We start from the raw sequence: 22,368 nt of genomic DNA on the forward strand, positions 1-22,368 counted from the left end.
AGTCACATTTGAGGTGGACCTATGTGTTCTATGAAGACTTGCTGTTTATCAAAGTTACTTATGTACCATATTGGCAAAACAGAGTTGTACAAGTGTGGGAAGTTGATTGACTATAATTTTATCACAAATGATCCAGGGACATTCTTATGTGACATTTAAGATTAAAGAATGATCCTGGAACATTCAATTCAGTAATGTCACTGTTAGGAAATTGTAATTGTGTAGGAGTCAGTAGTAAAATTAACAGATCCTGACCTTTGTAGTTGTTTAGTTTAGTAGAAAAACAATGTCTGATAACAATGATGATGATGACAGAAAAGGTCAGTAAGTATTAGTATTATGAACTCATCACTTCAGGTATGGGAATCTTAAAAACAGTCTTTTTCTCTTTTATTTGAAGAAAATTGTCAGCACAATTAAAAACAAGTGAAGTATGCAAATATCACGGAATTCGTTATAAATGTCAATGATGAATACACTGCATCTGATCTCTGGGATATAATGATTATCATGGTTAATACTAGTGTTGCCATTCATCAATGCAATGCTTCTGTACACTCTCCTGAAAAAGGTACGCTACCTCATGGCCTCTGGCATGACATGTTCTACTGTTGCCAAAAAGAGAGGCCCAGTAGATTGTTAATGACGTGATGATGTATGAAATTCCAGGGCACTTTACAATAGATTTTATTTCCAATGGCACTCAATATCACACACTCATGTTGGCAGTTTCCTGATAAGGGTGTACAATATTTGAAATTCTGAACGGGGCACTGGCACTCATGTATGTGTAACCCTATTGGCAAGAGCAACTATTTGAACAAATAGTGTTTAACGCCATCCTTTACAACTCTTGAGAATAAACCAGTGTGCTATCAAAAATGCCATCAAACTTCACATACAAATTCATCCGAAAATGGTCAATCTTCGTGTCACCTGACATCTGCAAGTATTCCTTCTAAAGCCAATGATTTTCCAGCAACACCACTTTCAGGCAGTCTGGATATTCTTGTCTGTTGAAAGAGCAAAAATGCATTACTGAGACTCTTGCATTGAAAGAACAATGCAAAAATTCACCATATCACAATGCCAGATTATCTAAGAGATGAGAAAGTTTTTGCTTAATAAATTTAACTTGTACTCTCATCATATTTTGTCTATACCTGTCTCATGACAAACATCAAATCACCTGGATATATTTACTTTAAGAAATCAGCGTTGTCTAACACGCCTTGGCTGGTAAAGAATAATTCAAAACATACCTTTGGTTTTTGATCAGCAGCTGACATATATCCTATACACATACTGTCTGTTGTATGTGCCCACACTAACTCCGTTTGATGGTCTTCGTGTCGTAAAATTAGTGCACCACCTTGTTTACTGGCTACTTTGGCAAGGAACGGAGACTCTGTCATCAAATCAAAATCAAAATTTATTGACAATCTTTATATCACTACAGTAATACATTACAAGTAAGAGTAAATACTCATTTGTTTGTTTGTTGCGTAAAATTCGATAAATAATCATGGAAAGATAAGTTTTTGAGAACTTCATTCTAAGTGTAAACCTAATTTGATTTTATGTGATTTTATTTGATTTATTTCAGCAATTTAACAATGACCTGTGTAGAATCAACTTATCTTTAGTGTCTGACACAAAATTCCATTTGGTTACATAAGTGTATTTAGTTTCCTAGATAAAGAGGTTTCCAGGGTTAAAGTTCAGGGTTGCTGCTAAATGATTGGAACAAATGAAGGCTATGCAGGCTGATATTGGATGATTTTAGGTATGTGATCTGTGTCAGGTACAAAAATTTAGTGTGAATGGAGTCCCAAATCCTGCTCAATACTTTGTGCTGCCTCAGAGTGAAACTCACGCTTGTAGTGTAGTATTTATACATACAATGATGCTACAAATATGCATAGCAACTAAACAAACAAAAAACCAAGTAAGCATAGCAACTAAACAAACAAAAAAGCAGTATCACATTACCAAGGAAATCTTGCTTGAAGACCTGACTAACGGCTTGTGTCATGTTTTCTGCATTTAATGCACATTCAGTACATCTTCTTGCTAGCATAGTTTTCAGTAAATGTTCACCACACCCTATAAAAAGAGGATTACATCGCATCTAAATAACATATATCTTGGATAATTATGGGTTTTTATTCTATCATTAATTTACACTTTCCTTGAATAGGGTATATGTTTATGTGAGTAAATACTATTGTAAATATCTATTTACATAAGTGAAATATTTATGTAAATAAGTGAATAAATATGATATTTATGTAAATAAGCTAGTAAATATGACATTTATGTAAATAAGCTAGTAAATATGATATTTATGTAAATAAGTGAGTAAATACATTTGTACTTCTGAAAACAATGTGTCAAGAAGTGCTTCTGTCATTATTTTTCACTTCTTCATTCATAGATCTACATTCAGTGAGTGACACATGTATCTTACAGGAGAAAAATCCAATAATCGCTGAAAGTCTGCTTGTAACATGCATATTTTACATGTAAGTTGTTCCCCGAGAATGATTTAGACAGAAAAGAAACAGGCTTCACACAGATCAATCATTACAAATATAAACACCACGACTCCAACCTCAACTGATACAAATACACACACACACACACACACACACACACACACACACACACACACACACACAAAGTCACTGGAACCCTGAAACTATTGCATTTATTCAAAGTTACAAATAGGCTATATCTTGACAACATGCATTCACAGTCATAGACCACCATGTAGTAAATATTGTAAACTCATTGACTGCTTTGGGGTAAATTATGAGTCCATCTATTTGTGACAATCTAACCAAGACCATCATTTTAGGCCAACAATAGCCGGTCCATTTGCAGCCAAAATCTACATTACACACAATGTGCATTGGTGTCTGGTTATCAACATGGGTGGTATTAGTAAGAGTGGCATTGTTTATATTTATAATGAGGCAGTGTATCTAAAGCTTCTTTCTCATATATCTAAATCGTATTAGGGAAACATAAATGTAAAAATGTATATTACACATGGCTTTTCTGTGAGCATTGGATTTTTTCCTGTAATAGTACAAGAAGATTATATAGTTTTATGACTCTATATTCGAGTCTTTATCATTATTAGTAAGTTGTTGCATTGTAATGCTGTAACATACTGTAATGACCATGGATGCAATAACAGAATCATCTTCCAAATCAAGTTGTCTCTTTTTTGGAATACTAAAAAATGAAGATTTTGAGCTGGATAATGATGATTGTTCTCACCTGTGGTACTACAAGCTGCATATACAGAATGACTTGATGATTGATTGACTGCCCAACATCCACATCCATACACTGCTGCCTGCAATACATAGTCATTTACAAATCAAAATTGCATAATTTATATGATTCAACTATACAAGGATAAAATTGAATATATCAACTGTAGACTTAGTTTGTATTATATTTTGTCATATTCCTAAAAGTCCTTCTGAAATATATTTTATCATTTTATGTATTACTAATTGTCTGCACATACATAACCTATAACGTGCGATATAATAATCAACATGTACAGTGCACATTCTATGCAGAATGCGTCCTATTCACTGAGTATCGAATTCAACACATAAATATATAATATGATGTCGTCTTGTCTTGACTACATCAAACATACTAGTACGACGCACATCATGTCACGTTTTAATTCTGTTTCATCAACAAAAATAGTATTAAAGATAAATTACAAAAAAAAAAAAAATCAAGAAGACTGCTGAGTCTACTGTAGACTATGTTCACCTGATCTCAGTGGGCTGAGACCTGATGTGGTATTCAAAATATAATAGTTTTTACTGTTAAGAAATTGTCTGTATAAATTTGAGAAACTTTGATGTCGTAAAACAGCAAAATTTGCATAAAATCATACCCAGGGTGCAAGAAAACTACTGTTACCTTTGTAAAATTGACACACACTCCACATGCATTGATATGTGGGATTTTTCGTGGTGAAAGTTATGTTCTATTTATATTACCTAGCGTCTTCCGACCACAAGGGGATGAGATTCAATAAACAATGTACATGTACAAATGTCTTTACCTGGGTAGGAGTAGAAATAGATGAACCATTCCCTGATATGTTAATCAGATAACATATTTCTTCACTTACCTGCCCTACTCTGCCTGGTTGTTTTAATGCTATGCCACCACTTGACACACCACTACTTATATTACCATGGCAATCAATACATATGGCTCCAACTGTGTCCAAGAGTTTGTCTTTTTCATCATGCTGAGATATATATAAACATTAAAATGAATAGAAACGTAACATTTATGTTCATTTTAGAACACTTTTTACGTACACATTCAGATCTTTACTATTATCATTCTACTTATTTCTCAATCCATGCAGCACTGGCCATCGACTATATATACGAACACAGGATATAGAACAAGGTGCTTGAGCACCAAGTATATTCCACTAATACTATCATGGCTTCTTTGTGGTGATGACTTGATGATATTCATTAAAAAAACTACTTCCCCAGCTCTTGTTTTCACACACCTGCATTTACAGTTTACACTCAAACCAAGTCACAGTGATTGGTTGTCAATGACAACATGGTATTACATCAAATATACCATAAAGATAATATACAGATAACATATGTAAGGTACCAATAGGTAAATCAAATCAGTGGTAAATTACAGCACAATACCTTTGTGGACACTGAAATTTTGATGTCTCAATTTCTCCTTTTCTGGTATAATATTTATGCACTGTAATTGAACATGAAGGTTTAGCAATTGCATGGGCTATGCAGAAGTTTAAGCAATATCTTAACAGTGATTTACGACAGGTACAAAACACTGCTTACCACATCAGGGTCATCAACCTCTCTTTTCCTTTTCTTTGAACTGTAATTTTGCGTTTGGGCTGCAGCTTTTAGTTTTTGTGTGTATTTCCTGTACGCTGACAGACTACTCTCCGTAATGTGTCCATCTGGAACAATTTCTTCTATTCCATGATCTTTTGCCCATTTGTGAGCCCCTTCACCTGTAAGAAAACTGAGAAATAATGTCTGTGACTGATAATTATTCAACATGATTTGATTCAGCATACACAATATGATTTCCAATTTTATTTTCGATAACATTTAAGTCTCTACTTTCTGATATGTATGATTTGTGTTGTTTTGTTTCGAAGATACAACATATTCACTAGCTAGTTTCTACCATATTTTAGACAATGTTTCTTTTTATATTTCCAAGTCTGAAATCATTGAACAAATTGCACGCAATGACCATTGTGAAACCTTGTAGTGGTTTGTTTCTAAAACATATTTACTAAGTTTCAATTTCACTGTTTCATTTTGAAAACATGAACTATTTACCAACTTTTTCCATATTCCACAGGTTTTATATTGAGTTGATATATGAATAAGTAAACTGTATATAACTATAACAAACTGCATTGTAAATTATTCTTGTAGAATGTTTTCATTCTTACCAAGGTGGTATTCTTCCTAGTGACATAAGGCCTTTGCTTTCTTCTTTTAATATACAGTGAGCTACTTTGATGGGGTTTTTGATACCTGCAATGGGACAAAAGTCAACATGCGTGCTCAAATTAAAGTAATCGGTAATGTTAATCAAACAACAACAATTTGTGATTACAGATCATTTGGGATGTTTATTCTAGGGAAATAGTATTCAGACATACATGTAAATCACAGAGTAAATATCTGGTAAATAAGTTACATCTATGGTAAATGACGAAAATGTATTCTGATGCTGTAAAAGCATGGTTTGAAGGATTTCTTACTTTGCTACCGGTCTTCTTATCTAATAGTATGTTGCATTTTTTTAAATTTTATTTTATTTATTCAGGTAAACCAACGGGCATAAAGCCCATTTACAGGCACCTTTAGAAACAAATAAGGAAAAACAAGCACTAAAAAGATGTTGCATTGAGTTATACAGTATGGGGATTATAATGTTCTCTTCATATTTGACAAGAAATCCAAAGATGATAACATGCCTATGACAGACCCTACTACATTTAAGACTAACCAAGATGATAAATGTACCTGCCAATGCCCCTACTGCACCAAAGCCCAGAGTCTGTCCATCCATGATACTTGCATCACATTCTACTATTCCATCCATTGTTAGACAGGAACCAATCCCAGCATTTGTGCATGGATAGTCCTACAACACAAAATCAGGATTCATGTACAATATCCGAGGTTAATATTTGAACAAAAATTTGTTGATACAACGTTTGTCACAAAAAATGCTATTGATATCAAGTACACATGTACAATTTGCAATGACCTTATTTGAACACACATATTAAAATCATCATGCGTGTGAGGGTGTATGAGTGAGTGTGTGTGTGTGTGTGTGTGTGTGTGTGTGTGTGTGTGTGTGTGTGTGTGTGTGTGTGTGTGTGTGTGTGTGAGTGAGTGAGTGAGAGTGTGTGTATATGTGTGTGTGTGTGTGTGTTGCGGATGAGATAATGATGTATGGAATGAATTATATCTCAGGTATTTCATTCAGTTTGAAAGTAACATACTGGTATTCATAATCTACTTTTCTTCAAACACTTGAAATAGTAACAAATTCTCAAGGAAAACATACTTTTGTCTACATTTCTAAACAAGTTTTTGATTTATGTGAAAATTAAATTAACCCCTGCTGAGGGAAGATATCAGTCAGTGTTGCAGCCAGAGGGGGTTTTTGGGTCATTTGACACACATTTTTGGACCTGACCCACACTAAAATTGTATGCAAATAATGTTTAGCAACATGACCACGCCTATAGCAACAGCCAAATGATCATGTATATTGCATAGATAACAACAGGGTTGGATAGGCAACTGCATAATCATTCAGCAAATATCAAGCATTGGGCCAGCATGTGTGTAAATATTTTGAAAAACTGTACAGTTGTGCTACAATGCTATTGGTGCTTTTTTTGAATGTCTCCAAAAAATTGTATGATGACCCAGAAAAATCAAAGTTTCGGGACACTATGTCCCACTCTTTGAAAAGGCTGGCTGCAACACTGTATCAGTGGCATTCTACAACTTTGAGGATCTGCCATAAACAAACAATCCTGAGATTTTGAAGAGTCTTATGAATTATTGTGGTACCCCACATTTCTTTCCAGGTTTTAACATTGTATTTCTCTTAACAAATGTAGTGATAGACCTACCTCTAGGGTAACCACTGCTTCAGTCACTGCTTCTGTTGCTGACTTGCCTTCTTTCATTAATTTCATTGCCTATGATATGGTTAACAAACACATCATCATTGATTATGTGTTATACTTTGAATAACGACATTTTTGAAGCAATCACAGCTACTGGAATACCAGTTTCTTTTTTCCTTCGATAAATCTAAAAATTTGTATTTGTGTGTGTGTCAGTGTGTGCATGTATAACTGTCACAGTGCATGTGTGTGTGTATGTGAAAGGCTACAATATACATGTAAGAAGTGCATCTACAAAAATTAAAACATTACCGTATATAAATCTACGTTGTCATGGATGCAAAGCTTATCTAAAACAAAGATCAGTTTATACCATTTTTAATACAGGTTTTACAGATCACTTACCTTGCTACATGCTTCATGACAAGCTTTCTTGTACGTTTCTGCTTTACCTGGTGAATGGTACCCTGCACCTAAAAGGTTAGATAGCTATCTCGTCACCATGGCATTATGGCGGTGTCCTGCTTGCAGACGGCCGGATTTATGGACTCGATTCTGACATAATATATTTTGTATGCCAATTGCCCATGAAATGGAAAAAAGAAATGAAATGGAAATTGTCAGAATCGAGTCCCCACTTACACTTGCAAGCAGGACTAGCACCAAGCAATACAATTGTTACAAATTAGTTTACGCGTCGGTCAAATCATGGAAGTATAACCCACATACTTCCATGGTCAGTTCATACTTTCTATAATGTGTCTGCTATCTACAATCTTTGATATGTCATAATATTATTGTTCCGGGTTGTACAACATATTATAAATGTCAATAAAATAACGCCTGGGTTATTGAATTTCATTTTGAACCTTAGTCACTTTACCTACGTGAACTGCTACAAACGCTGGCGATCTCATTGGATTCATTTTCCAATTACTTTTTCTAGCTCTCAAGACAAATGGGATTCCGAGAATTTTAAATAACTAATTTGATTTGACGGGCCGATTCCTTTTCAATGGGCGCAGACATCTTGTTTATTACCCACAATGCATTGTATGGCCTCCCTATCTTCCCCAAACAAATGTTCTTCCGTCAGCTGATTCGATCCGAAGCGAAGCTGACACTACCACAGTGCACTATAGTACTGAACTGTCGAGCAGGTAGTACTCACGCATACTTTGGATCACTGGATTTATTTTCATAGGTATTTAGCCAAGGTCGTCACTAGTTGTCAGGCCAAAAATACACAGTATTTGTTTGATTATTCGCGCAGTACACTTGTCTAGGTACAAAATATGCAAAATGCACAGCTAGGCTATATGAATTATTTGTTTTCATGCTAAAATTCTGTAATTAAATTACACCCAAAAGAGTGGCAGGGCTTTAAAGGGTTAACCACCATTTTCCCCCTTTTTGGTTCTCACGAATAGTATCATTGAAAGTACAGTAGCATATTACAGAAAATGTTACATAAGATACATGCATGTGCATGTTGTATCTGATTTTGTAATGCTAATGACTGTGGTTATATTAATATTATGTGGTTGCACTAAATAACTCTATAACACATTTCAGTATATACTATTTTTAATTCTACCTGTCCTCTGATATTCATACTCCCTGGTATATCGAAGTTCATCCCACTAATATTTATGTCAGGTACAAAATCTGTACAGGTTTTACCTGTTTCCCCCCCCCCCCCCCCCAAATCTCTGTCTACTATTGTATCAAAACCTTGGAAAAATCACTGTAATGAGAAAAGAACCCATTCGTGATAAGTAGAATCAAAGTTAGGACACGTACCTTTATAACTTGCCACTCCAACAAAATTATACCATTCCAGGGTGGGGGAGATTTAAATATAAATGAAGCCTGCCCCATTGCGGTAGGAAGATGTACCAAGTTGTTGTCCATGGATGCTTCAGTAAATTTGATACAATTTACACTCTACACTTTCATGGCCACTAATTTATTCATTTTTTTATATTCAATGTGACATAGATGTTGTGAAAGAAGAAGCAAAACTTGGATGGATTGTTTTCTTACATTGACACAAGGGTCACAAGATGGTTCGTCACAGTAAACTGCAAAAAGAAGTTCTCAGTCTGTATCGACATTTCCTTCGGGTGGCAGCAGAGAAACCAGGTGCAAAAGTATATGTACAACAAGAATTTCGGAAACATGCACAGTTGCCAAGGACAGACACTTTAAGGATTGAATTTATGTTGAGACGAGGTAGAAGACAACTTGAGATGCTACAGACTGGAACTATTGATCAGATTGGAAGCTTCCAAAGAGATGAAAAGGAAAGAAAGGAGTAAACCGCTAATACCTGAGCATGAGCCATAGCTGTGAGTCAGAGTTCAACATCCATGATGACAGATCTGAATTAGAATCTGATCAGGAAGGTGACTCACAGACAAACAAGTGTGGTGCACACCCTAGACTGTAAGATACGTTGTGACGTTTCGCCCTCACCGGCCTCCTCTGTTAGGGGTTGGCTGATGTCTGAGGGCGCACCGTCACGGTGTACCTTTACAGACTATGCACACCCTTGAGAGTGAAGGTAGCGATATCCCAGGTCATAATTCTGTTTCAGGCAAGACTGAAGTGGACACATTAGCTACTAGTGTAACATGTACATGTAGCATGTTTAAACCCCAATGTTTGAATCCTACAGTTCTGGATTAACTCCAAGGCAAGGAGGTTTAATACCATCATATCAGTGGAGCCATACGGATTCGATAGGAACATTCTATTGTTCAGGACCAACTTCTGTGGTAGCTCTGTCAGACATATTTTAAACATTTTCCAAATATGTCTCCCAATATTGTTGGACTGAGTGCATTTTTTATTACAAACTCAAATATTTTTGCTGCAATTTTTTTTAATTGTAATCCGAAGTTGGCCAATGACAAAGTAAATGAAGTGAACTGGCTTTATAATGTTGTATTTTGCTACCACTAAGAGACCAAAAGAAAGAGGTTGTTATATTAAATTTTAGGGTTTAGGTATGGCCAGTGCATGCCATGTGTCTGCTACAACTGCCGACATCAGACCATGGACAACTGAACCTGTTACAAACAGGGTAAGTAAATAACTGAAGTGGATTAATAACACTTAGCATAGTATGTTGAATTGGAAGTCCATGCATAGACTTGTATTACACTCCATCATTTGATAAGAACTGTTTTATGGCCACTTCACATTCATAAACAAATTTAAGTTCCCCTGGCACTTCCTGTACACAGAAAGAGGCCTTAAAACTGTTTTTTATCAAACCATGGTGTGTAATACAAGTCTCTGCTGTTCCAACATGCTGAGCCAAGTGTTATTAATCCAATTCATTTGTTTACTTTCCCCGTTTGTAACAGTTTCCATTTGTCCACAGTTTAATGTCAGCAGTTGTATTATCTTCAGTAGCCCAAAGTTTTACCACTTAGGAAATACAGATTAAGAGTGAATTATGAATGGCAATAGGGAACTTGCAATCCAGACTGAGCATGCTCAGATGCAAAGGACTATGGGATTATCTGTGGTTGTTGTAATACCTAATCTGGAGCTACTGATAACCCAAACCTCCCACAATGGTCAGAGTAACTATGAATTGATTAGTTATGGTTACAAACAATGTATCAACATTGTTTACAATACTAATTGATTAGTATTTATTATCACATTTCCCATGATGCAACATTCAACATGGTGGGTTTGCAAGTTCCCTATTGACATGTTGTAGTTTTTTTAATTGAATGTATAGGATGAAATGTTATTGCTGGCAAACTCCTAGACTGCGTAAAATAGATTAGTGCTATACATATCGTCACACCCCTTGGTGTAGCAGTGTCCACCAAAGTTCACACCTCAAACAAATTTTCAACTCTTGGTTATGGCATAGGCATGTTTGCCTTGAAGACAGCCAATGGTATCGATATGGAAAGATGATACTAGGTCTGAACAATCACACATCTATAAATTTGAATAAACTTTGGAATAAAGCTCAAATGATGAGCTGTTTGGTAAATAAGTGCTCATAAAGTTTTAGCAGGAAAGAAATTCATTGTGTCTTGGTGAATGATAAGACTCAAGTAAGATCTGTAGAATGTTTCTGTCAAGTCACTTCCTGAGCTGTTATGTTGTGATGAATGGGTACAATCTTTTGTCAATGAGTTTAAAAACAGGGTAGTGTCTTCATGCTTAAAGATGCTCCTTCATTGTTGAATTTCTGATCATGAATAGTTCACCATAAGGTCTTTAAAAAATTGTGTGGTTCCGATTACACTCAATTTCACAATAGGTTGTGTCGGTAGATTTTTGTTCTTTGAGTTTTTTCATGTGTAACTAGTTCAGGTAGTTATGTTTTCCGTTGTTTTCCATATGGTTTCTGTGTTATTGGTTTCTTCTCATCAGATGTACAGCCAATATAAATTGGAAGAACAGTTCTATAGTGTCAGTTTCCACATCCATTATTTCTTGCAAGACAAATATCGTGATTTTATATATTTTGTTCTCAAATACGTAAAAAAAAAGTTTAGGGTCGGCAGTGAAAAACTAGGTGGGGTTGGGTAACTGGAACCAAACAATTTTTTTAGGCCATAGCATGAACACTCCTCCATTACCATACATGATGACATGGAAGGTGTTAGAATGAGACTGTACTGCATATAAAACAATGGCTGCGTGATATGCAAATACTTATTTTTTTTGTGATTTATGTGAAATGAAATGTTAAATTTGTTATGAATTTATTTCATTAATTTATACACTGTAGATACTGAAAAATGATAATAAAAGTGTTGAAGAAATTTCTTGTACAAAAATCAGTTTTTTCAATGTTTTGTGTGCCTCTTAATGTTATCATGCTTGGAAATTTTCACTATTGTCATTCCTGATGCTGTAATCACTGTAGTCTAGTCCTTGTAGTGAGCCTATCACAACTGACATTTCTGGACCCTAGGAGGATGGTCTGTTTACTGCTAGATACTTGTCTGATGAACAAACATCAATGCCTTTCAACAAATAAATGTGTAGATATGGTCATAAAAATTGACAGTATTCTAAGTGGAGATTGCTTCCAGGAACTATGAGCTTACCCATTTCACGGATACCCAATTTCGGAAGACTGTATGTTATAACATACAAGTACATTATGCTTGCTGGAGAGAAAGAATGTCTGACCACCATACACATAGGTGTTGGGTACCAGTCATTTTAAAAAACATATTTACATCTATTCCACCCCAAATATAGACTGTGTCTAGATATTAATAATTGTAACAAATTTGTGTAAAATTTTGATGTTGCATAAGTTACAATGGAATGAGAGAGGGAAAAGTGATCACATGTACATGACAAAAGATGGGATAGCTTAGTAGTTCTCACTGTTGTTGGATGGTCTTGACAAGAGTCATGGCGTGAGACCACTTTGTCAAGATCATTTGGCAATAGTGAAGGATTTTAAGCCAGGCGTAACAACATAGTTACAGGGGGCCTGTTTTTACAATACTAAAAACAAAAGAAACTTCATGTTCTCTACCAAATGACTTTATTTCTGAATAAAGGTCACAAGAAAGAAATGTCTCAACAGTGTGAAACCTTGATCCTAGAATCAGATGAAAATGAAACAAAACGTTTACATGCATGGGTCAAAGTTACAAATGATATTGGTAGATTCAGCTCATGCTTTCTGTACTGCCTTTGGCAAATATTACTACTCTGCAATATTCCATTTTTATTCATCAGCGTATAATTTCTTGACCTTCTTCAGTAAATGTTAACAGGCAATTACACTGACTGACTTACTACTTTGCATAAACCAAATTACTCAAATGCCCAATATTTCATTCCAACAAATTATTCAAATCTTTATAAACCCAGATTGATTTAATAACTTTGTCAAGGGGGGGGGGGGGGGGGATATATACAACAGATTCAGATTCCAAACACTTTGTCTTTCAAACTTCAAACCAATATTAGCTCCCACAGCGGCCCAATGACTAGTACACATGCGCGTCCTATATACTATGCAATGTTTTTTGGGTGGTTTTACCCAAGGATGCATTGCGGCACAACTACTATGCATGCGCATTCTATATACTATGCACTATACTATGTGGAGGGCACTATCTACAATATCATCGTGAGGCAGCCGGTCACAAATGAATCTACCCTGCGCAAGCTTAGAGGCTTTGCCTAGTTATGATATTATAGTTCACTGATATTGATCTTCACCTCAATGTGTCTGTTTTGATTCAAATCACACACACACACACATTGTAAATTGTTCTGGGTGAATCCACCATGGCTGTCGTACCACATCCCCCAAAATTAGCAAAGATGTCTTGCATAAGTTACAGACCCACAGATATCACATTCAGCCATTTTTAGTTTACAAATGTCTTTCTCTACATCAAGTTATGTAATCACGGTTTGCCGATGTAAACTCAGATCATCATCAGGGCAATATATTGACAGCATTACATGCCTAACACAGCTGCACCATTGATAAGTTCTACCCAGTACCCATCAGGGTCTTTGATAAATGCAATGCCTTTCATTTTACCTGCAACATATCAAATAGAATAATATGATTTGATCTCTATTGATGTATTATAATGATTCTGCACACAAATTAGTAGGGTATTAAGTCAACTTTCAATCACCCATGTGGAACTACTATTTTTGGGATAAATCACAAGTTCTGAACATGACATTACACAACACATCATGTACATTCTGATGTATTTGGTAATACATAAAATGTGCCATGTGCAGTATCTGGTAAAAAGGAGGTCGTAAAATAGATGTCTTGTGTTCAATCTCAGTCTAAGTTTCAATATATTGTATTGCAAGATTGTGTATAAAAATAGTGTTTCTAGTAAGGTCAACTTCACTGAGCCTAGATATTGGCAGCTTCGTACTATGACCTCCCGTTATCAGATAACGCATGTGGTGATGATTGTTTGCACTGAAATTTTCAAAAGAGTGTTTATACATGTATACAGGGGTCTTATCACTTGAGTTTATCTTGAAAATCACCAGTTGTGCCCAGTCCTTTCAAGGTGGTCATTTGAATTTCCGATTACCTTTCTGTACGCAATGGTTTGGCGTATGTACTCAATTTTTGCTGTCAAAGCAACTACAAATGTACTAAGTTAATCCTCTTTCTCCCTAGTAGGTATCTGTTTGTACCACGGACAAGTAACTTAGTCTGTGTTTGTACACAACCAAGTACAAGTTGAGAGAGAAAGAAGATAAACAAGTGTAATATAATGGCAGTCATCTAAGATACAAACTTTAAAAGTCAATTCCCTTGTTAAATTTTGGGTATTATTTCTTCTGCAAAGTTCTTTCAATCCTTAGTATGTGTACTTTCTCTGTACATGTACTTCATATTTCATAAAAACCTCTGGTGTTTTGAAATCTGTAACATCTTATATGCATGCAAAAAATTATTTAATACAAGTTTACCCAATGTTTTCATAAATTCTTTGAGAAATGTGATGAACAGGGAATGTGTATATATTGCTATGGAAAATGCAGAATTTTTCATAACATAGAGAATATGCTGTTGAAAATGATGAGATTGACTGACAGAGTTGCCATGTTTCACCTTAGGCTTTTTAAAAGTTTATCTACGGCAGGATGAACGTGTATTGATGTTGCACATTATTCAGAAAGAATAAAGACATTTTGTCACCACCACATGATAGATATGCTCAAAGAATTCAAAAGACACAAATGCATGATTAATGGTGTGACAGCACCTAGTGACCTCAGCTTCTCTCATTTATTGTAATCTAACCTCAGAATATGACCTGCAGTACTGGCAAACAAAGTACACAGTATTCAATAACCAATGACTCTAGACTGTAGGATACGTTGTGTTGGTCAAACCTACTAGGGTTCAAAATCAGTGATACAAGCTGACAGCATATGGCATGAATATTTAGTCTTACAGACTAAATATGACTTTAAAATGTAATCATATTACAACAAAAATGTACATACAGAACACCACTATGACTGGTTACCATAGTAACATAAGTAACAGTTTACAGTTGGGTATGAACCTCGACAAAAATTGTATGATTATAGGTAGGCAACAAGGATGGTAAATGAGTAATACATACAAATCAATTAAAAAAATTATCCAGTTGGTCAGTTGTAGATGTTAGATTGTTGCCAATATAGACAGCAACACCAACATAATGTGCACTTTGTATCACACTTTCTTCAGACGTGATTTAGTTGCAAGGTTTGTCAAGTATAACTATTCTATGTGGACTGATAATTTTGAATGAATATGATTATATATATATATAACGAAATATTATTTGTAACCCTGTTATTGAAATTTTGACATGTCCATATTATTGAAGTTTTGACACTGGTCTTCCATGCTAACAAGAAGTATCCATGCATTTAAATCACAGTGTCAGTTACATCCCTCTGTACACAGGTTTGTGACTCGGTGTGTTAATAACACGGCAAGAACAGAACACACAAACTTTTTTTGCATTTTGTTACAATGATAATATGCATAAATGTATCTCTGTTTAAAAAAGCATCTACATAAGGCATTTGTGAAATGTACATGACTATTAAGTGCTACAAACTTCTAGGCTAATCTACTCTGGTGTAAGTTATAATACGTTAAGTTTTGGTTCATGATCAGGTATGTTGTTGCTGTTGTGATGATTTACAGCTTGAGCATGGTGTCAGCATTGATTAATTCAACCCAGTAGCCATCAGGGTCTTTTATGAATCCAAGGGGTGTCACTTTACCTGTGAACAAAAACCTAAATGTCAAAATCTGCTAGTCTTTCAGATCCTACAAAAAAATGTTTGGCCAAAACATATCTGGCTAGCTTGCTAGCTTCCATACATTCTCTGCGTGTATGATGACAAAAGACCCAAAAATGTTTTGGCTCTTTTGACATGTAGACGGTACAGGCATGACAGACACGACACGGCACGACATGACATGACACGACACAATACAACACAACACAACACCACTACATAGTTATGCCATGTCAATCCAAAGATACCATACAATCTTCATCTGAGTACAATTAAGAATTTTTGAAAGACTGAAATATTTCAATACTGATCTCAGTTTTTATCAAACTAACAATTTCTTTCAAAATACCAACATTTTATGATGAGTTTGAAATAAAATAAAGCTTATGATAGTAAGGCCTCACACAGTTTTAACTTCATTCTTTACAAACATAATTACATTGGAAATATGATATACAAAGATTTGAACTAACAGCATTTTTCCCTGACACAAATTTCAAAAGCATCAGCGTTCTGGACTGGTTTCACTACATTTATGTTAATACTTAAGGTAAGGGATATCATGTTAGCTAATTATTATCATAATTTTGCAGTGCCAGTATTTAATGTGTCTTGTTTCCATGGTAACTTTTCAATGTATTTACATGAGCAAGTGACAGAAAAATCTAAGCAATATGATAAAGAATGATAAAGAAAGTACCGATACCATGGTGAGTGAATGATTGATGCTGATAGTGTGTTACATAGGAATGAAGAGGTCTCTATGGTTACTAAATAACAGTAATCTTACCATCGTCAGGTTTCTTGGCAAATTCAACACCAAGCTCTTCAAATCGTTTGCATGCTTCGCGTACATCGGGAACAGCTAAACCAATATGACCTACAGATGAATGTAACTCAATTTATTGAGTTTCAAGTCCTCGAGCACAGTGATACACAGTGACACACACACACACACACACACACACACACACACACACACACACACAGCAACATGCATACTTGACACATACAACACAGAATGTTTTAGGCTATACAATTGCTGATAGTCAGACAAACACAGTACATAATTTAAATGAAAAGCATATCTCTTTGCCACACAACTATTGAGTTATATATGTATGCAATTGTAAAAATTTGAATTTACCATATCCCTTGGGTTCAGAATTTCCGCAGTGATACTGGAACTCAGGATCATTCTCGGAACCATAGTTACTGTGAAAAGTAGAACATCTCATGTGAATAATGCAATTACATTTACAAATATATAACACAACATTTTCGATGAACACACAGTGTATTGCATGTTAGCATTCACTGGCTCTGTTTGATAACAACAGAACACAAATAAGAAACTGGACATGCTACACTTTAAGACAGCAAGATTGAATGAAAACAGTTTCTTGCAACATTTTGTCTAAGGGAGTGTACAGTTTTAACTTCCAGGGGGGGGGGGGGGGGGGGGGGCGGAGGATTTTCAGGGGGGGCCACCAATTTTTCTCAAGAAAAATTAGGGGGGGCTAAACAAAAATTTCACTATTTGTTAGGGGGGGGGGGCACAAAAAAAACAACCTAAACCTGAATGTCAGGATGGACAAGTGCCAGATATGTATATAAAATAAAATATAGGCAAAACCCAACACTTGACTGTGCACAATGTCCTACAGAAGTAGGATTGATGATAAAACAGTGCACAAACCTATTAAATCACAATATTTGTATTCAGTGAAACAAAAATTGACCGGCGACTCTGCCACTTCTCAAGGTAACTTTCCCATGAAATTGTGTAGGACTTGTTTCATCACAATCACTGTCTGAGATATCAGCCGTGCTTGAAGTTTCAGAGTTATCAGTAAAACAATCATCACTGTCTATAACACCTATTATAGCATTTTCACTTTCAGAGTCACTACTGTTTGTATCACTGATCAGATGTCTGTAGTTGTAGTTTGAAGTTCATTTGCAGTCACTTTTCTTGACCTAAATTCAGGTGTTCCAAGTATGTGCGTTGATATTATGTCTACTTTTTCTCCTTTTAATTTTCCATATTTTGGCAATTTATGCTTGTCTAGATATTTATGTAGCTCTTTTACGTTCAGTTTTTCTAGAGTTCCACTTATGAATAACTGCAACCAGTCATAGTCATTATAATTCTTGTTTTCTCTTTTCTTCTGTACCTCTAACCGATGTCTGGATCTAATGTTTTTCATCCTCTCCAAATTTCTCAAAAGTTCAATGTAGTTTTTAACACTGTTCACACTGACAATATATTTCTCAGCAAAACGAGAAATAGCAACTTCATCATTTAATTGTTTTGAAACATAGAGCTTTTTTAAGTTAGCATGTGGTTGTGGTAGTCATCAACAGTTCGATTTGTGTTTGGTGTTTCAAACACATCCATATAATGACCTGGGTTGTGCATATCTGGCATAGGATGTGGTATTCTGTTCATAGATGGCGATACCCAATCTGTAGTGGAACAGTAACTGCACTTTGAGCCATTTTGTATACATGAATCCCTAATAAATTCCATATAGAGCTCACCAATATTGTAATGGGTTTCAATAAATTTTCATTCTATCACCATGGTAGGGTTCAAGTATTATATGATAGCTTTTGTGAGTTTGAATTAAACACAAAATTATTCACAGGTGCTGGGTGAGGAATGTATTCATAACAAGCCATGCATTCATAAAAATATTATTCAACCCTTTGAAGTGATACATGTACTGCCCCCCCTCAGCGCATCAGTTTACTAAAGTCTCTTGAAATATAGTCCAGAAGTGTTTTATATTTTGCGTAGAGATAATATGAATACTATAATATAGGAAGGGTCTTCTTAAACAACATGTTTTCCATTTGCACTGCAATTAAAAATGTTTCTAAAATGTGTAATTTATGAAGTGTTTAAATTAATAATAAATGATTGTGTGACCAACCACTGCAAATTAATCCTAAAATTTGAATATGTTCACATGGAAAAAAGTTTCCTCATGGTGCAATTTTGCACTATTTTTTCCAAACCTGTGATAAATAAGTAATATATATATACTTGTTCATTTATTTGCTAATTTATTTATGTCAGTGATGGGCTAAAAATCCCAGAAAAAGTGTAGCCAGACCAGTAGTCTATTGTCACCCCTCAGTTGTAAGTAGACATCCTGTCAGCCAATTTAACTAATAATAGTCTTTATTTGTGATTTTATGAGTGTCCATGATTCAACAACTTTGTACACTGGTTCAATTCTGAAGTAAGTATAAATATGGAATAAGTTAATACATGTAGCAACTGCTGGCAAATCTATGTGTTGCTGTATCTGTGTTTCATCTGTGCGTATTTTTGTTAGTGGTTTCAGGGGGGGCCATGAAATAAAAACAAGAAGTCTTAGGGGGGGCCAGATAATTTATACCAGTTTTTGTAGGGGGGGCCACCAATAAAAATCCCTTGCTTCATTAGAAATCCTCCGGCCTCCCCCTGGAAATTAAAAATGTACACTCCCTAAATGAAATGAACTACACCATGTAGACATCAAATGCAGACCATCAAAACACTGGCACCTGTGTATGTGTATGTAGTTGCAGACCATCAAAACACTGGCACCTTTGTATATGCATCTAGTTGCAGACCATCAAAACACTGGCACCTGTGTATGTGCATATAGTTGCAGACCATCAAAACACTGGCACCTGTGTATGTACATCTAGTTGCAGACCATCAAAACACTTGCACCTATATACGTGTATCTAGTTGCAGACCATCAAAACACTGGCACCTTTGTACGTGTATCTAGTTTCAGACCATCAAAACACTGGCACCTGTGTATGTGCATCTAGTTGCAGACCATCAAAACACTTGCACCTGTGTATGTGCATCTAGTTGCAGTATAAGTTGTTGATTTCAAATTATTTCATGACACAAAATGTACCAAGAAATTGCAATCTTGCTATTTTAGGTAAAGTGTAGTATATGCAGTTTCTGCATGGTTGTATCAAACAGAGCCAGTGAACACTACCTTGTAATGGTCTGTAACTTTGCTGCATTGTCGATCTATATAACACTGAGTTCAAAAGACCCACTTTCTAAAAGCCTTTTACACATTTTAGCAGTGTTTATCCTGACATGGTGTACCTTGCCATTTCTACCGTATTCTCATTCTGGCCACAATAAATTATACATTTTTACTTACTATGTGAGTTCCAAGCAGGCTTTTTGAGTAAACAACCATTTGATTCTTTCTTCCTTGTTTTCCGGGATATCCTCAGCTTTGCAAAATCCCAGAAAGTAGAGGGAAAACTTCATGTCAGGAAAGTCAAAAGTATGGAGTAATCTGGAACAGAATTTTAGAGAAAGTGTAACTATGGAATTTGTCATTCAGATGATGCTAACAACTTTGAACTGCTTGTACATCATTAACCTGTGCAGGTTGACTTATAGGCTCTAACTATCCTTACTGACTTACCTTAATCCCTGACCCCCTCCCTACCTTGTAAGTTTAGACTTACTTTAGTAATCTGACCCCTAGCTTGTATGCAATTAGGTTTACCTTATACCCTGTACCCTTCTTTGTAAATTTAGACTTACCTCATTCCAATGATCCTTGTATAGAAATCTAAAGACTTTCTTGGGTCCTTGACTCGGTACATTGTTTGTTGGTTGATAAAATCCTACCAAAAGAACAATAATGTGTCAGTTATTGTAATGTGCTTCTGTACAGTGTAGTCCTCAGTTCTTGATCTTGTTTATGACATTACTAGGGTATGCTAATGAGTAATGACATCATTACTAGGGTATGCTAATGAGTAAAGCTGGCAATGATTCTTACTACACATATACAGGAACGTTACTTCATCACAAGAAAATTTTCAATGGACAGTTTTGCAAACTGCTGCTCAGTATTGTTCATGTATTACGCGATTCTTTGTCGATGTTGTTACTAAGGGCATGAAATTCATTTCCTTACATATAGACTTAAGATGCAGTAACAGGTGTTATGGGGTTGTGGGTGTCTCCTGGGTGGGGGAGGGGTTCTTAGAAAGGGATAACTGTAATTGCCGTGGCACTGTTTAACTTTCAGACCCTTGCACAACAAGAAACTACAATTTAAGTACACTTTTCTACTTGTCTGTGGTTCAGTGAAAAATTCCATAGAAAAAACAGTTTCATGTGAAGGTAATAGTACTTGTCTTTAGCATCATGAATATTCATGTTTTACTATTACATATGTATATCTGCTGATTCCCATCATACAATATATGTAAGTGTCCATGACAAGGACTTCCTCTGAATAGTGAATGAGGAATAAGTTTCAACTGGGTATTTCTTAGCAATCATGCAAAATGAATTATGTGAAATCATGAAAATTATTCTTCGGGATCCAAAAGTTTATGAAAATGCCTTTATTGTCTGCATGCATTAATTGTCTGCAATCGTACAATAATGCAAAAACTGTGGTAAATGGAAAGCCCTTATATTTTGAGGTGATATATCTTTATATTTTTATGGACAACCTCTACATATTAACCCTGGATTAATACAACAGGTCAACAACTGATTACTTGTATGTTTGCATTCTGTGTGTGTATGTATAATTCTATATTAAGTGTGAGTATCTGGTGGTTGTCTCTACCAGCAAAATATTTCTCAAAACCCATGACCTAATATATATATAAATACCAAAGGTGATATCAGGTACCAACATGGTAATATCATGTATATGTATGATACATGTATAGTATATGATATGTCACTAGTTTTGTTGTATGTATGATGTGTCACTTCTGGACTCTCTCAACTCTCACTGTGTTCTTCTACAATCATTACATCATACATGTATATACTAGCAAAATTAGACATCACAAGGTTTTGTGTGCTAAGATGGTATGAACGTTTTGGCATGTATTTCATACCTAATACCACTGTCACTAGGAGGTTAGTTTTCCTTAATGCAAAAAGGGTCCATTTCTGATTGTTTTCAAATTGCAAGACTAAACCTGAGTATTTTGATATTTGACTTGAAACTTTCACAAATGTAACACCTTTTGTGTGGTCTAATCCCAGGTGGTACCAGTGGTCAGCTCTGGTAGGGGTGTGTGGTCCCTGGGGGTGGTACCAGTGGTCAACTCTGATAGGGGTGTGTAGCCAATGCTGGAAACCAGAGGCCCTATTTTAGACCCACTTTGACCAAAAACCAATAACCCATTTTAGACCATTACAGGTTTTTAAAAGATGATATTTTAGACCAAAATACACTTACCTTAGGAGACAACATGTTAATGGGGCAATTAATTGGCAGTTATGATTTGGTAAAGGACAATGGACCACATTTTAGATCAAGCAAGAT

The 22,368-nt window shown here is 35.5% G+C and overlaps 3 protein-coding genes across 4 annotated transcripts in view; 1 reads left to right on the forward strand and 2 right to left on the reverse strand.

Moving 5' to 3' along the window:
• Positions 1–485: 485 nt before the first annotated feature.
• On the reverse strand, positions 486–8,182 carry LOC144453459 (threonine aspartase 1-like). Its single transcript, XM_078144764.1, has 11 exons — positions 8,106–8,182; positions 7,628–7,695; positions 7,226–7,294; positions 6,096–6,216; positions 5,516–5,600; positions 4,884–5,073; positions 4,172–4,294; positions 3,289–3,367; positions 1,993–2,106; positions 1,263–1,408; positions 486–1,013 (listed from the first exon to the last, which is right to left on the reverse strand). Exons 1-11 carry the CDS (start codon positions 8,146–8,148, stop codon positions 933–935), a joined length of 1,119 nt encoding a protein of 372 aa, XP_078000890.1. The 5' UTR covers positions 8,149–8,182; the 3' UTR covers positions 486–932.
• Positions 8,183–8,321: 139 nt separating this feature from the next.
• Positions 8,322–10,285, forward strand: LOC144453633 (succinate dehydrogenase assembly factor 1, mitochondrial-like). Of its 2 annotated transcripts, none has more exons than XM_078144961.1 (2): positions 8,322–8,426; positions 9,224–10,285. In XM_078144961.1, exon 2 carries the CDS (start codon positions 9,289–9,291, stop codon positions 9,541–9,543), a length of 255 nt encoding a protein of 84 aa, XP_078001087.1. In that variant the 5' UTR covers positions 8,322–8,426; positions 9,224–9,288; the 3' UTR covers positions 9,544–10,285. The 2 variants fall into 2 exon arrangements, with proteins under 2 accessions (XP_078001087.1, XP_078001086.1); XM_078144960.1 differs by having other exon boundaries at positions 8,322–8,382.
• A 2,465-nt stretch (positions 10,286–12,750) lies between these two features.
• LOC144450851 (lactoylglutathione lyase-like) overlaps positions 12,751–22,368 on the reverse strand; it is a 10,723-nt gene continuing 1,105 nt past the window's right edge. Inside the window, exons 2-6 of the mRNA XM_078141596.1 lie at positions 20,610–20,692; positions 20,215–20,355; positions 17,175–17,242; positions 16,818–16,907; positions 12,751–13,784 (exon numbers count right to left, since the gene is read on the reverse strand). Coding sequence (XP_077997722.1) covers positions 13,699–13,784; positions 16,818–16,907; positions 17,175–17,242; positions 20,215–20,355; positions 20,610–20,692 — 468 coding nt within the window. The 3' untranslated portion in view covers positions 12,751–13,698. The remainder of the gene's footprint in view (positions 13,785–16,817; positions 16,908–17,174; positions 17,243–20,214; positions 20,356–20,609; positions 20,693–22,368) is intronic.

This window comes from Glandiceps talaboti, chromosome 2 (genome assembly GCF_964340395.1).
Source record: "Glandiceps talaboti chromosome 2, keGlaTala1.1, whole genome shotgun sequence".
NCBI lineage: Eukaryota > Metazoa > Hemichordata > Enteropneusta > Spengelidae > Glandiceps > Glandiceps talaboti.

Coding starts and splice junctions, on each gene's coding strand:
- LOC144453459 (XM_078144764.1), bottom strand. CDS start 8,148: ATGAATCCAATGAGATCGCCAGCGTTTGTAGCAGTTCACGTAG. Junction 7,295..7,627: donor GTCATGAAGCATGTAGCAAG/GTAAGTGATCTG, acceptor ACCATATCATAG/GCAATGAAATTAATGAAAGA. Junction 5,601..6,095: donor TGCAGTAGGGGCATTGGCAG/GTACATTTATCA, acceptor GTCCCATTGCAG/GTATCAAAAACCCCATCAAA.
- LOC144453633 (XM_078144961.1), top strand. CDS start 9,289: ATGGTTCGTCACAGTAAACTGCAAAAAGAAGTTCTCAGTCTGTATCGA.